We start from the raw sequence: 14,622 nt of genomic DNA, 5'->3' as shown, positions 1-14,622 counted from the left end.
CCACCCTTGCCGCTGCCCCCAGAAGCAGCTCCACCACTAGAAAAGCGAAGCTTTCCAGTCTCTCTCAATCAGATTGTTATATCAAAGCAAGCCATCCACAAAGTTATTCAGCAGAGACATCAAAGTCAGACAGCAAGAAAGTAAGCAACCCAATCCAAGTGGCAATCCATTTGATCAAGTACGCATAACTTTTAAAGATGATGGACTGGAAACTGGAATGGAATTAATAGAAAGAAAAATGATAACTGCACACGCGCGCGCGCGCACACACATGCACACATCTCTTAACTTCTAATGCCAGAGTTACGAACACTAATTAACAAAACCAAGAGCGTAAGGCTGGTTTTACCACTACTCTGACATTCTTTTCATTCACATCTTCAAGCAATCATGTACAAAGTTGATTAATTCTCCCTATAAACACTAAACAAACCCCCTTGTTCCCTCTGGGTGCTGACCATATCTGCGTACAATCTCTCGATGCCTCCCGCTGCTAAAAGGTTGATTAATTCTCTGACGTCCGTGGGACGTATATGGATTTCAATGCATGAAAATTTCTGGGAATCTTCCAAACTCAGACATTGGGACTTCGTTAACAGAGTTGCTCTAGGGCGTAAAACCTCTGTTACATGTTCCAAATGAGTGACTAGCACCTTCCATCGTGATATCAACAGCCAAAGGTGTCAGCCTGTAGTCTAAGTCTTTTGAATTCATGCTGAAAGTTGTTTGAGGAATTCCTCATTCAAATGTGATTTTCTGACGTTTCCATATTTCAATTGGATTACCCTGAAGCTGCCGTGATCCAGTTAGTTTAGAGTGAATATATATATATATATATATATATATATATATAGAACACAATTGAAAGATAAAAGTGCTTACCAATTAGCTAGTGAAGGGAACAGGTAGAACCTGAACATCATCGATATTACCTACCACAAAGAATGGAAGAACGCTGATAATTGAATTTGAATTCTAACGAGTAAAAAGAATGAGGAAATTCGAGAAATAATTGAAGAACGCTGATAATGTATTAGGATTGCTATAAGAAACGAGTTGGTTTAGAGTGAATATCATTTAACTTCGCATTACCTGTAGTATCATAAACCCTTAAGCCAGTTGGGTTAGCTACCCAAACCAGAGCTTCATCCGTGCTTCATAAGAACTTCCATCATCAGGATCGTAAGTGCCGTCGTATTGGAGAACTGGTACATGTTTCACTATCCAGTGGTCTTGGCCATTATTGGGTGACAATCTCTCATTGAACTCATCTGACATCTTTGCCAGTGATAGCTGTTTGAGATTTTTCAAGTGTTGTATCCCAGAAGGCACCTCCTTCAGACTCTGGCAAAAACCTATTTCTAGTTTTTCAAGAAGGGGGATTGCTCCTTGGTCTATAATAATTGTATTCAATTCAGTCAAGCCTGCAAGACGTAGAGACTTGAGTTTCTGAAACCCTCCTCCTTCAAAATGCATCTTCTCTCCATTGTATCCACGAAGGAACCTAAGAAATCTTAAATTGGGCAAAGCTTGTAGGACTTTAATCGAATCACCGTCCATCAACATAGTAAGAGTCAATCTCAATTTAGCTAGATTGTGCAGTCTGGAAATCCACTCAGGCAGCCTTTCTAGTTTCCCCCAAAGACGGAGAGATTGGAGGTGAAGAGGAGCAGAAGACATTGCCTGCAAGTCAAGAATTGCAACCCCATAACCCTCTGAAGCAATACTAAGCGACAGCAGGTGAGGCATATTCTCTAGGGCAATGCATAGATCCCTTCCATTTTCTTTTTTCAAATTCACGATCCCCAGTTTCCTTAATTGCTTCAACATTCCAATCTCATTTATTAATTTCCGTTCATGATCGTCACCTGCATTAATTAAAAAGAGTGTTTGCAACAGCTCTAACTGCCCTAGGCTACCACGTACAAGGAGCCCCAAAACCCGTTTAGGATTACCCAAAAGATATCGCAATTTAGGGAATCTGTTAACCTCAACTGGCAACCTGTCCACCAAGGAAGCACTCAAGTCTAAGAACTCTAGGTTTTGCAGCTTTCCTATTGATTTTGGAAGATTTGACACCAGTGTCTCTCTTAAGCTTAAATACTTCAGGTGTAGCAAATTTCCCAACTCTTCTGGAATTTCATCTATCGGACACTTTTCAAAATCTAATGTGGTCAAAAGCTTACATTTTTCAAATATTGCATCAATTATTGGCTTTTGCAGCTTTGCCCCGCAGAAGACCATGACAGAGCGAGTTTGAGACCTGGTGCTTCCCTTTGGATTGTCACTTCCTCCCTTGCTTATGGACATGTGTCGTGCTATGCCTTTCAAAGCTGAGGAATTCCAAGAAACATGGCCGAAACTTAGTTCTTCTGACCTGGAAAGAATGACGTCTCGTACCAGATCATGCACTCGACATGTTTTGGGAATTCCTTTCATGCTAGCTTCATCTACTTGGACTAGACTTCGACGAATGAGTCCATTCAAGCACTCTTCCGCGGCTTCTTCTAATGTCAATCCTCGTTTTTCCTGTACAAAACCTTGAGCCACCCATAACCGAATTATTCTTGTACGTTTGATGGAGAAATCTTCGGGAAGCATCCCGAAATACAAGAAACATGCTTTGAGGTCGTAAGGAAGGTCGTGAAAACTGAGGGAGAGAATTTTAGTGACATTCTCAACATGAGGATCACTCGCCATTGTAGAATCGAGACTATTGACCACTTTTTGCCATTCTGGAATGACCCTTTCTTTGGTTGCTAGAAGTCCACCAACAGCCACAATTGCCAGTGGCAATCCTCCGCATCTTCTAACAATGTCTTGCGAGAATTCCTCCAAATCTTTTGGACAATTCCCTTCAAAATCAAACTTGAATGCCTTTTTGCAGAAGAGTTCCCAAGCTTCTCGTTGAGGTAGAGATTTCATCTGATAGACATGAACCAATGAAGATCTCCTGCAAAAGTTAGCAACATCCTCATTTCTTGTCGTGACCAGTATTTTGCTACCTTTGTTGTTATCCACCAAGGCATGCTCCACATCTCCCCAGAAGCGGATTTCCCACACATCATCGAATACAACTAAATACCGTTCTTGCTGTAAATATTTTCTAAGTTCATCAATCAACGATAAAGCGTCCATTGTGACAAAGGCCTCAGGAAAAGGCTCTTTCTTAGCTTCATATAATTTCTTTAACGTGCTCCTTAAGAGTTCCACCCTGTCGTATGATTGAGACACAGTAATCCAAGCACGGCATTGAGAGTGTTGTTTCACTACGTAGCTGTCATATACTTTCTTTGCAAGAGTGGTTTTTCCCACTCCTCCCATTCCAACCACCGCGATCGCTGTCCTCTGACATTCTCCGCTTACCAAGAGGCTTATCAATTCATCTTTTGTAGATTCAATGCCAACAAGCTCGGAATCTTCAATGAAATGAGAACCTAATCGAGGATCATGCAAGACAATGTTACTTGAGCCTCCTTGCTCTGAAGATGCGAACCGGAAGCCTTCACTTCTGTCCTTGATTCTCTGAAGAGTTTTTCTAACACCATGAATCTCTGATGCGATCTTATGGCGTAGAGGCAATTTCCGAACCAAGGAAGAGACTTTAGTTAAGAAGACCGCGAGTACACGCCGATCACGATGTTGTGCCACATGAAGCGTATTATATTCGTCAATGACATCTTCAATCTGATAAGCAACTTCCCTTGCTTGCTTTACCCATACTTTCACACTTTCGCTCGCACCTTCTTTCTCAGCCTTTGAGTCTGCATCTTTCAGAAAAGCTCTGATGGCCTCCAGATCATCTTTGATATCTACAACTTCTTTGTAAACACCTTTCAGTAGTTGCACCCCTTGAGCTAGCAATGGAGCCAACTTGTCAATTACAAGACTCACTGCTGACTCTGCCATTTTTTCTACTCCTTTCTATTTGATCTTCTTTGCTGCGAGAACAAATTTTGAATTTAGGAAGTAATTAAATTATTGTAGGTTGGTCATGTTACAAAATTATTGTAACTGGTTGTACCAGCCTTGTATATCTTCGGTGATTCCACCATAGATATAACAAAGTTATACCAGTTACTTGTTTCAAGATTATTTACCAAATATAACTTCAACGTATTTTTATCAAAATTATTTCCTTTTTTTTTAAAAAAAAAAAAAAGCCTTTAAATTATGATCTAAAATCAGAAGTCTATTTTCATAAATAATTTCAAACGAACTCTAAATTCATTTATTAATGTAGAAATTGAAAATGAAAGAAAGCTCATCTATTACAAATCACAACGTGTAATAAAAAGACAAACCTCATATGATCTTCAATCCGAATATAGGTTTTAGAATTCAGTACACACCAATATCCCTTTTTTATATTTAGAAGAGTTAATTTGCAGAGAAGTTATGGATTTGGTTCGAGCTGGAGGAAGGAGACCATCTGATCCACCGTCGCCATAATTAAGTGCTTGCTGCTTCAACTCCTCGATCTCTGTGATATACGGGTGCTCTCTCTCTCTTGCAGTATTGTTTTCGTTGTGCAGTGAACCAACTTAAGTACGCTGTGAATTAATGGCTAGAATTGTCCAGTGTTGTGTGGAAGTTTATATGGTTGCTCCAGCAGATAAAATTAATTTTAGACATTTCTTTAAAAAATGTGAACCACGAGACCCTTTATAAAAATCAGAACTTTCTTTTCTTTTGAAAAAGTTAAAGAGATAATTTCATCAAATATATATATATATATATATATATAATTTAGCCTCCTAGTGGTTGAGGAAGATGAAATATATAAGATTGAAAATTTTAACAATGTATTTTTAATTAATAAAAGTTTTATTGGCAAAAAAAATCCAATTAGAGGATGAAAATTCAAAATTAGATATATTTAAGGACTCAATTGGAATTTTCAGGGTTTATTTGAATTTATTGAGGGCTTAATTGCAAGAAATTGATTTTTAAAATCAATATAGGCTTTAATTAGAAGAAATTAAAGTCTGGGGTTGAGTTGCAATTTTTAGGAGTTAATTTGGTCAGGTCAGAGGCTTAATTGCATAAATATTAAAGCTTGATGGGCAATTAGGGACTTGATTGAAGAAATTCAAAACGAAGAACCAAATTGGAAGAGGCGCGTTAATATAGGAGTTGAAAGTGACCCAATCGAGGGATAAATTGAAGAAATTTAAAGTTGTTAGTCAATTGAAGGTTAAAATGCAAAAATTCAGAACCAAGAATCAAAATAAAAAAAACGGTCAATTTAGAGGCTGATAATTGAGTTTGAAGGAATTGGAGCTTAATTGAAATTCATCAATCCCAATTTAAATACCCTAAATGAAACGTCGTTGAGACTTAAAGAAGAGAAACTGAGTGACATGTCGATTGACCTTTTTTTTTTTACAGTTTTGGCTGATCGAGTTGGCAACTTCAAATGCATGAATATGAAGCTACAAATCTTCAAATTGAGTAAAGTTAAATTTAAATGAAATGTGTGTATTCCCTTTTTCAATTTCAGGTGGTTTCTAGCGATGATGACATCAGAATTCCTCTGACGAAGCCTTGAAAGTGGGCAACCAAGACAAACATAACAATACAACTATCATGTAAAAACTGACATATTTTTCATGTGTTCATACACAAAACCTTCTCAATAGGTCCATATCAAGGGTTTATAGCACTTACCTTAAGATCAAGAGGTCAAAATAGGTTTAAAACCTCCTAAAACCTTAACAAAACCCTATAAATATCCCTCAAGCTTAAAGACAGACGAGGAGGATAAAAAAAGAGAAATGTCAATAAAAAAAACACAAGTGTAGAAGTCCTAGAGCCTAAACAAAAGATTTCTTAGCTTTACAAGTTTATGAGAGGTAAAAAATTCCAAAAGAAAACAAATATAGAGTAGTTGTTTTAGGTATATTTTTCAAATCCAAAAGGAGGTCATTTATGACCTGCTTTTGATGTTTTTTTTTATTTATTTTTATTTTTATATTTATGTTTATAAGAAAAGAAAAAAGGTTTGAAAGCTTAACGAAGTAATCTTGTATTCACCTTTTGTTGCTGTGTTTTTTCTTTTCAATGATGTTTATTTTGAAGATTTTTTTTATGTTTTTAATACAATAAAGTTGTTGTTTAAGTTTTATATATATAATGTTTTTTTTTTTTTTTTTTTACCTTAAGCTATGCATGTTAAAGTAAAGATGTTTTACCATGAGTTTGCTAGGTCTACTCATTTATAAAATAGGATTCAGAAAATCAATTTTGAATCCATGTTGTGTAAACATATAGTCTGTTTTAAGTTTATGTTTTTTTTATTTGGTACCTCTTACTTGATTTTGATGTTTTGATGTTTTTTGTTAGTTTTTCATATTCAAACATGTTTTTATATAATATTGTAACTTGTTGGGACAAAAAAAAAAAGTATGTTTTAGAAGCTAAAAATACTCATATTTGTGCTTGGCAATGATTGCCATTTCAAGGTATTTTTCTGAGTTTTAGGCAATGTTTTTTGTATTCTTGGGAAGAAAATTGTCTTAACCTCTAGATTTGGATCAATTTTGGTCCATTTCTTTACACATACATTTTTTTTATGCATGATAAAAAAAAAAAAGTATGTGTTTGATAATTTCTATTACAAATTGATTTTAATTGACAAATGGTAAATGACTTGTGTTGCACCATTAAATATCTTGATTTATATTCTATCTTTTAATTTTTACAATTTCACTTTTATTTATTATCAATTTATTTTTTTTATCGAATTATCTCAACCTCGTGATCTAGGTCACTAATAAACATGTAATCTTCATATATTTCATGTACAAATTATAAATTTCACTATGTTAACCCAACTTGACCTTGAACAATTTTTTTTTTATTTACATTTTATTATAATAATTTTTTTTTTTTATCGTTAGATGAATAATCCAGTGACATTGTTACCGTGTTTACTCTGACATTTTTTTCATTCACATCTTCAAGCAATCATGTACAAAGAGGTGCTCTAGTCTCCCTATAAATATTAAACAAACCCCCTTGTTCCCTCTGGGTGCTGACCATATCTGCGTACAATCTCTCGATGCTGTGATAATGAGTCCCCGTTGCTAAAAGGTTGATTAATTCTCTGAAGTCCGTGGGACGTATATGGATTTCCATACATGAAAATTTCTGGGAATCTTATCATGTGCCTTCCAAACTCAGGAAGTTTTTGAGAAATTTAGTGTATGATCAGCATATAGGCCAGAGGATGAATTGTCACTGCAGTCCAACTTTAGTAGAGTGGTGATAGTGTTTCTCCCATTTCTCCTTATCTTCTCCTTTTCAAATATCCACTTGTTTCACTACCTGTTTATCAGCCATTATTGGACTCTCTTTAGTGAAGACAGTCTGATTTTTTAAGAGAAATTCAGCGTATGATCAGCATATAGGCCAAGATGAATTGTCACTGCAGTCCAACTTTAGTAGAGTGGTGGGTTTTTGTGGTGGTGAGCTAAAGAAGGGTATCTTTAGAGATGGTGGACTAAAGAGGGGTAGGTTGGGAAGGAAAAGAACATGTAAGTTTTTTTTAAGCTGCTTTATGTGGGACACTGCTTTCCTACAGGGACATGAATCAATGATCATTGATTTGACTAAAAACTATTACAGGAGGAGCACCTGAAGCTGCTATCCTGTTTCGAGTCCAAATTTGTAACTTAGGTCATACAAGCCCATGGAAAATGTATCAGAAAACAACAAATTGGCCATGGGCTTGTGGTGGCCTAGGCTAAAGAAAAGGAAGATGAACAAAATTCAGTTTTTAGATGCAAACCCTGGAATGTAACCTTGCCATTTGAAACAAGTTTTCAGATCTGCACCAAAATAATCTTCACATGAAAATAAATATGACAATCAACGCTGTCAAAATACCACTTACCACTGCTGTCCCGCTTGGTCCACCTTTGAAGAAGCTATGTTTTCCTTATATTGGTTTCATTATCTTAGTCAGATCACGGCATTTATCTTGTAACTTTCCACTAAATGTTTTCTTAATGCAGACTAACTTCCCAGTCCAGAGCTGATATCATATTCCAGTACTATCTTAAATTTAATATAACCAAATCATAGCCATTGGATCAGTAGGATTTTGAATCATTGGTCACCAACTTAAAAGGTCCAAAATACAAAAGTACTTGAAGAAACAGTTTAGAAACTTGAGCCTTTTGCGTGACCATTTCTTTAACAATTTCTTATACAGCAGTGCATATTCAAAAGCAAAGGGCAATTCAAACAAAAACAGCTGTGATTTCCAACTTTAAATCCACATACACATCCTTTCGCCATTCTCAAAAAAAAATGTTGGCCCACTACCAAAACTTTACTTGCTCCAAATCCTAATATACTTAAAGAAACAACAATTTTAATCTCCATCTTCTCCAACAAAACTTGCTTTAGAAGTTTTTTCCTTCAAAAAAACTAGAGATGCTTTCACTCCCTCCTCCACCACCCTCGCCGCTGCCCACAGAAGCAGCTCCACCTGCAGAAAAGCAAAGCTTTCCAGTCTCTCTCAATCAGATTGTTATATCAAAGCAAGCCAGAAATCCACAAAGTTCTTCAGCAGAGACATCAAATTCAGACAGCAAGAAAGTAAGCAAGCCACCAATATTCAAACATCCTCAACCTCGCCGTACCAATCCAGTTATATGGTGTGGCGCAATCCTATGCCTCATATTCAGCCTTGTTCTGATCATCCTTGGAATAGCAACTTTGATCATCTACCTAGTCATTAAGCCAAGAAACCCAGTGTTTGACATACCCAATGCAAATCTAAATAGCATATACCTCGATTCACCAGAGTATTTCAATGGGGATCTTACCTTCCTTGCAAACTTCTCCAACCCAAATCAGAAAATTGATGTAAGATTTGAGTATGTGGAAATAGAGCTCTACTTTTCTGACAGACTTATAGGAACCCAAGCTCTTCAGCCTTTCACACAAAGAAGTAGGGAAACAAGATTGGAATCAGTTCATATCATATCAAGCTTGGTCTATTTGCCCCAGAATCTTGCTGTGGAACTTCAAAAGCAGGTGCAGAGTAACAAGGTAAACTACAACATAAGAGGAACTTTTAAAGTGAGAGCAAACATGGGTCTGCTCCATTATTCATACTGGTTACATGGAAGGTGTGAAATAGAGATGACCGGCCCACCCACTGGTGTTATTGTTGCCAGAAGTTGCAGAACAAAGAGATGATGAAGATGAAATTCTTAATTTTTCTATTCCTGGTTTGTTCAGATTGATGCCTAGCTAGAATTTTTGTTATTAAGACATTGTCTGATAAGCTTTGTGCTATGGATCAACCGAATTCTTGAGGTTGTAAATGTCTAAGCCCTAATGATGTTATTTTGAAACCTTAAGCTCAGCAAACACAGATAATATTTCAATTTATATTTGAGTTTTGGTAATTCTGCTGGCTAACTTTTTGATGAGGTAACATATATGAAGTGAACTAGAATAAATAACTTCTCAAGATGCCAGATTAAATTATGCTAGAGGATAGGATAAAGCACATAGAGTGTATAATATTGAGAAGTTTGATATTCAGATACCTACTTCAATAAAACAAATGTACTAAACCACCTTTGATCAAGTAAATTAATACAGGTTATTCTCTCAAATTTGAAAATCCTCACCACCTCGCCATAGGAATTCACATATCTTTAGTGGATTCAAAGCACTTCAAACAAAATTATTGTCAGAACTCATTAAAGAAGGACCACAAGGTCTTCCTATGCTGATCTCCCTGTTCAGAAATTAACAATAACTAAAACCAAATATTAACTATCAAAACTCGCAATCAATGGCATTTGCAGCAGCATGTACTGAAAACAAATCAAAACCAACTCATTTAAGCAAAATTCATTCAATATTTCAAAAATATGCAACTGATTCAATCATTTCAAAGATCATTATCAGTACAATTTAAACTTTCTGACTAATCACATTGTCTTTAACAACTGAAAGCTAGAGACAATATTTAGAACTCAGCTGTAGAATCAAATGAAAGAAGAAAAATGAGCCTCTATTTGCATCCCCTCTTCACCTCTCACCAACTTCATCCGGCGTCTTCGCTACAATAGACAATGCATGTAATCCACTCTGCAACTCCTCTTGCAACAAATTATAAATCAGCCTATGCCTCTTCACCAAGCTCTTCCCTTCAAACTCCTTTGACACAACTTTCACATTAAAATGCGTCTCTCCATCACTCCCTCTCACACCAGCATGCCCAGCATGCTGATATGAAATATCATCCACCTCCAATTCAACAGGACTTAGCTCCTTCTCTAATTTCTCCCTAATCCTTAATCCCCTACTCCCTAATCCCTCTGAATGCGACCCCTTTTCACTTCCCTCCAATCCCAAAGTCTCACCGCCATCAGTTTTCCCATCAAAACTCAAGCCCTTAACAAAATTGTCACCAGAAGTTTCTACACCAACATCACCATTTGATCCCAAATCTTCAACCTTTCCCTCACTATCACCATTATCACCACCAAGCTTCGAACTTTCAACAACCCCGCTTCCCTTTTCAGCCTCCAAATACAATTCAAGTGCTTTCTTCTGCATCAACTTCAACATATTCAAAAAACCATTATTCCTAGACGGTGTCAAACTCTGCTGCAACCCAAGAAGAACAACAAAATCAGGAGAAACCCTCAAAACTTCCTTAACTGGCCGGCCCGAAAGCCCTTGAACAAGCAAAGCAGCTAGACCCTTAGTTAAAACCGAATCAGAATCAGCTTCAAACACAACATTCTTCTCCAAATCCAAATAAGCCCTAACCCAAACTTGAGAAACACAGCCTTCAACCTTATTCTCCCTAGTTTTAAACTCACTATCAAGTGGTTTCAAATTCTTGCCATAAAAAAGCAACTGCTCATACTTAGCTTTCGGTTCTTGAACTGACTGAAAGAGCTTGATGATTTCTTGAAGCTTTGGAGGTAGTTCTTCAATGGGTTGCAAAGAAATAGAACTTGATGATGAAGAAGCAAGTAAAGGTTGAGTCTTTGTTGGAATTTTTTGGAAAGAAACAGGTTTTGAGAAGATAAAGAAGGAAAGATTCGTGGGTTTTAAGGAGGAGGCTAAGGTTTTGGCGGAGTGAAGAGAATTTGGGATTTTTGTGGTCAATATGCGAAGAGAAGTGGAAGACATGGTTGAAGAACGAAGGGAGAGATGCAGACGTTTCTAGAGAGAGAGTTAAGAATAGAAGAGGAGAGGATATAAATAGATTATGAGGGCATCTCCAACCGGAGAGGCAAACGAGGAGGCAAAATTAAAATAGTATTTTTTTAGCTTTTGTTTTTTCTAATTAAGCATTCCAACCCAGCAGTCAATTGGAAAAGCTAAAATGACTTTTTAAGTTGAGAAGGAGCTATTTCTTCATGTTATTGTCCAAAAAAAACAAAAGTAACCTATTTTTATAGCCATTGGTCAACAATATATATTTTTTTTTAAAGCAAGGAAATAAACTTGTTCTTGTTTTAAATTTTTTCAAAGCATGATTTTTTTAAAAAAAAAATTGAAAATCAAAATTTAAAATATTAATGGTTTTTTCAAAGTTTGAATTTAAATTTACTTCTAAAAAATTAAAATTTTAACAGTAACATATAAAACTGAAAATTAAAAATATTCATATAAATAAATTTTAAGTTTAATTTTAAATTATATCTTTTAACTTTCATATTATTTCATTAAATTTTATATTATTTTTATAAATTACTCATATTAATTATATAATTAATAACATCATAATTATATTATATATAAAATATCTAAATTAGTTGCATAATTATATAAAAATAAATTTAACATGAAATATATTAAAATATAAATGGCTTTTCTAAATAGCTTTTTATCATTGGAATGCATATAATCAAAAAAGCTATATTTATACTATTCAAAAAGCCATTTTATCAATTTGGCTTCTCAATTTGGCTTTTTGCATTGAAGATGCTCTGAGGGAGGTTTAATCGCACCGTTTATTATTTTATTTTTTTTGGAATATATTTAGTAGTATTTATTTACTTATTTACGAATTTGATATTTTTGTGTTGAATGATTAACTACAGTGTTGTAAACGTTGTTTTTAAGGTATATTTTTGTTTGGAAATATTTTAAAAAAAAAATTTATATTTTTAAATTTATTTTTAATATCTTCATATCAAAATAATTCAAATTAAAACATAAAAAATAATTAATTAAAAACTAAAAAAAAATCAAAATATTTTAAAATGTAATTAAATGCAACGTCAAATACCACCTAAATAAATACAATGTTTTTCACATGTAAAATTTTGAATTTTATGGTTTTAACTAGAGAATTAAAATGAATTTTAATATTGAGCACTTATTATTCATCAATTAAACAGGTTGTGTTTATTTTTGTAGTTAAATTGATTTTTTTAAAGTGAGTATTAATTTATTTTTTGTTTAAAAAATATTAAATTGATGATTTTAGATATTTTTAATGTACTAATATTAAAAAAATTATTTTAATATATTTTTAATTAAAAAATATTTTCAAAAATATTATACACCGCATTACCATATGCTTTCTAATAGTCAACCAATATTCTCATTATTCTCATTTGGTTCTGAGATTAAAAGTTCATAAAACAAATAAATAAAAATAATAATCTAAATAAGATTAGAGTTATCAAAAGAAATTGAAAAACTAAACATTATTTTAATAGTAGAGATATACAAATTAAAAAAAATTCAAAACCATTATATTGAATTAGAAATTATAAATTTTATGTACTAAATGTTTTTTTTAGTATAAATGAGAGAGTTTGCATCAAGCTATGATTTACGTTACATGCTATCATTAAAGGAAAAAAAAAACATAAACTAAATATTTCGGAGCATACCATGTAAAAACACTCATTCATAATAATTACAATTTCTGCCAACTTAATTCCAAACTAAATAATATAGCCAAAAGCTTTGAACAATAATAAAATTGCTAGCAAATCAAATTAGTATTTCCCAATACTATTATGTGTGTGGTTGGGAGATACTATATAGTTAAAACTTGTCATCATCCAACATATACATATAATAAATTTTATGATATAATTAATTAAGAAAAAAATATTCATAATATCATCATCTTTTTCTTTAATATTAGAAATTAATCTGTAGTTAATCACCAATACTACTGTTAATATGGCTGGGAGATACTATATAGTAAAAATCTGCCATTACACAACTTTTCCTAGAGCACTAGAGCAAGAATAAAATATTATGTGTAAGATTTAGCAAGAAATATTCTCGGTAACCTGCCTATGTCCATCGCATCATTTCATATTTTTCTTTCAAGATTTTCCTCTCTTTCTCCCATCTGCGTCTCTCCTCGTCATGCTTGCCTTCCAATTCTTCCTCCTTGGTTTTCAGCTTCTTCTTGAATTCTTCCTCGCATCCTCCTTTTGCTTTCCTCAGTTCTTCATCACCGAGCGATCGGTATTTCTTGAATTCATCCTCCACTTTGTTCACCACCATTTCCTGCCATTTGTATGAAAGCTTTTCTGCATCGCAATTACTTGTAGCTTTCTTCAATATTTCAAAGAGTTTAGACTTCATGGTTAAGTCCTCTCCTCCTTCACCAGAGGTAGCTCTGTTGTTCTCTCCATCCTCTTCAACTGCTTTCTTTTCTTCGTTGGTGTTGCTCTCGACATCAGAATATCGCTCGATATTGATCTAGAGAAGGTAAATTATTAGTAAGAACCTCAACTGCATAAAAGAAACAAAATTTAAACAAGCAAATGATTCTTATAAAGATTTTGTAGATAGTTTTCAGAGTAAACTCATAATTACTCTTGAGTTTTTCCATATAATATGTATTTTGATATTAAAAATAGACATTAAAATAACTTTCAAGTACGGTAAAAATCAAGTATCAGAAAAGAGAACTAACTGACCCTCGCGTCAGAGTTCTTGAGATTTTTGTGGAGCTTCTTCAACTTTACTGCAGAAGCCTGTTCTTCCATGGCACACCTAAACAGGAAGTTAGACAGTGCCAAGAGACCAAGCACGGCCCCCCAGCCAAAGCCACAACTTTCGATGCTGGCAAAGCACGATAGCAAAAGGAAAGCAATTCTTTCAACCCAGAGAGCAACAGCGGTGGCTTCCATTGACACACACACGTACCTTCACTAGCTAGGGCACCAAATATGTGTGCGCGAGGACGAAGGGTGTGGGTTTCACAGCATCTCATGAGCACATACATATATATATATATAGACACCTTCACTAGTTGGGAAAGTGTTTCCTGTTTTGGTATCTTTCATGTACAGGAGTGTGTTTTTGCCAGGGAATGCCCAGTTTTTCCTTTTCTGTTGATAAAGGAAGAATATTTCCTTTTCGCATATATTCTTCGAGCTTTATTTGTTTGTGGATTTGTGCTAGCCCTAGAAAGTGGGTCTAGAAAGAAAGGACTAACATTCTTTGGCCTTAAAAATCAATGCTTAATCTATATAAATTAATAATCTTGATATAAATAATATTTTTGTTTGATGCCCAACTTAAGTATTAAATTTAAATAATATAATTAATAAATTTTAATAATCACAAGAATATTAATTTATAGAAATTTGCCAT

General features: G+C 34.4%; 4 protein-coding genes across 5 annotated transcripts; 1 reads left to right on the top strand and 3 right to left on the bottom strand.

The window, feature by feature from the left end:
• Positions 1-141: 141 nt before the first annotated feature.
• LOC118029459 (disease resistance protein RPM1) lies at positions 142-4,585 on the bottom strand. 2 transcript variants are annotated; one of them, XM_035033355.2, is made up of 4 exons: positions 4,305-4,585; positions 1,093-3,941; positions 883-932; positions 142-792 (listed from the first exon to the last, which is right to left on the bottom strand). In XM_035033355.2, the coding sequence occupies exon 2, from the start codon at positions 3,907-3,909 to the stop codon at positions 1,129-1,131; it is 2,781 nt and encodes a 926-aa protein (XP_034889246.1). In that variant the 5' UTR covers positions 3,910-3,941; positions 4,305-4,585; the 3' UTR covers positions 142-792; positions 883-932; positions 1,093-1,128. The 2 variants fall into 2 exon arrangements, with proteins under 2 accessions (XP_034889246.1, XP_073268804.1); XM_073412703.1 differs by having other exon boundaries at positions 142-786.
• A 3,460-nt stretch (positions 4,586-8,045) lies between these two features.
• Positions 8,046-9,408, top strand: LOC118029462 (uncharacterized protein At1g08160). The gene has a single exon (XM_035033358.2). It carries the CDS (start codon positions 8,443-8,445, stop codon positions 9,211-9,213), a length of 771 nt encoding a protein of 256 aa, XP_034889249.1. The 5' UTR covers positions 8,046-8,442; the 3' UTR covers positions 9,214-9,408.
• A 481-nt stretch (positions 9,409-9,889) lies between these two features.
• On the bottom strand, positions 9,890-11,267 carry LOC118029461 (sufE-like protein 1, chloroplastic/mitochondrial). The gene has a single exon (XM_035033357.2). The coding sequence runs from the start codon at positions 11,173-11,175 to the stop codon at positions 10,060-10,062; it is 1,116 nt and encodes a 371-aa protein (XP_034889248.1). The 5' UTR covers positions 11,176-11,267; the 3' UTR covers positions 9,890-10,059.
• Positions 11,268-13,111: 1,844 nt separating this feature from the next.
• On the bottom strand, positions 13,112-14,257 carry LOC118029464 (uncharacterized). Its single transcript, XM_035033362.2, has 2 exons — positions 13,944-14,257; positions 13,112-13,722 (listed from the first exon to the last, which is right to left on the bottom strand). The coding sequence occupies exons 1-2, from the start codon at positions 14,154-14,156 to the stop codon at positions 13,309-13,311; spliced, it is 627 nt and encodes a 208-aa protein (XP_034889253.1). The 5' UTR covers positions 14,157-14,257; the 3' UTR covers positions 13,112-13,308.
• Between the last annotated feature and the right edge of the window lie 365 nt (positions 14,258-14,622).

Source organism: Populus alba, chromosome 11 (assembly GCF_005239225.2).
Source record: "Populus alba chromosome 11, ASM523922v2, whole genome shotgun sequence".
NCBI classification, from domain to species: Eukaryota; Viridiplantae; Streptophyta; class Magnoliopsida; order Malpighiales; family Salicaceae; genus Populus; species Populus alba.
This window is presented reverse-complemented; position numbering and strand designations above follow the sequence as displayed.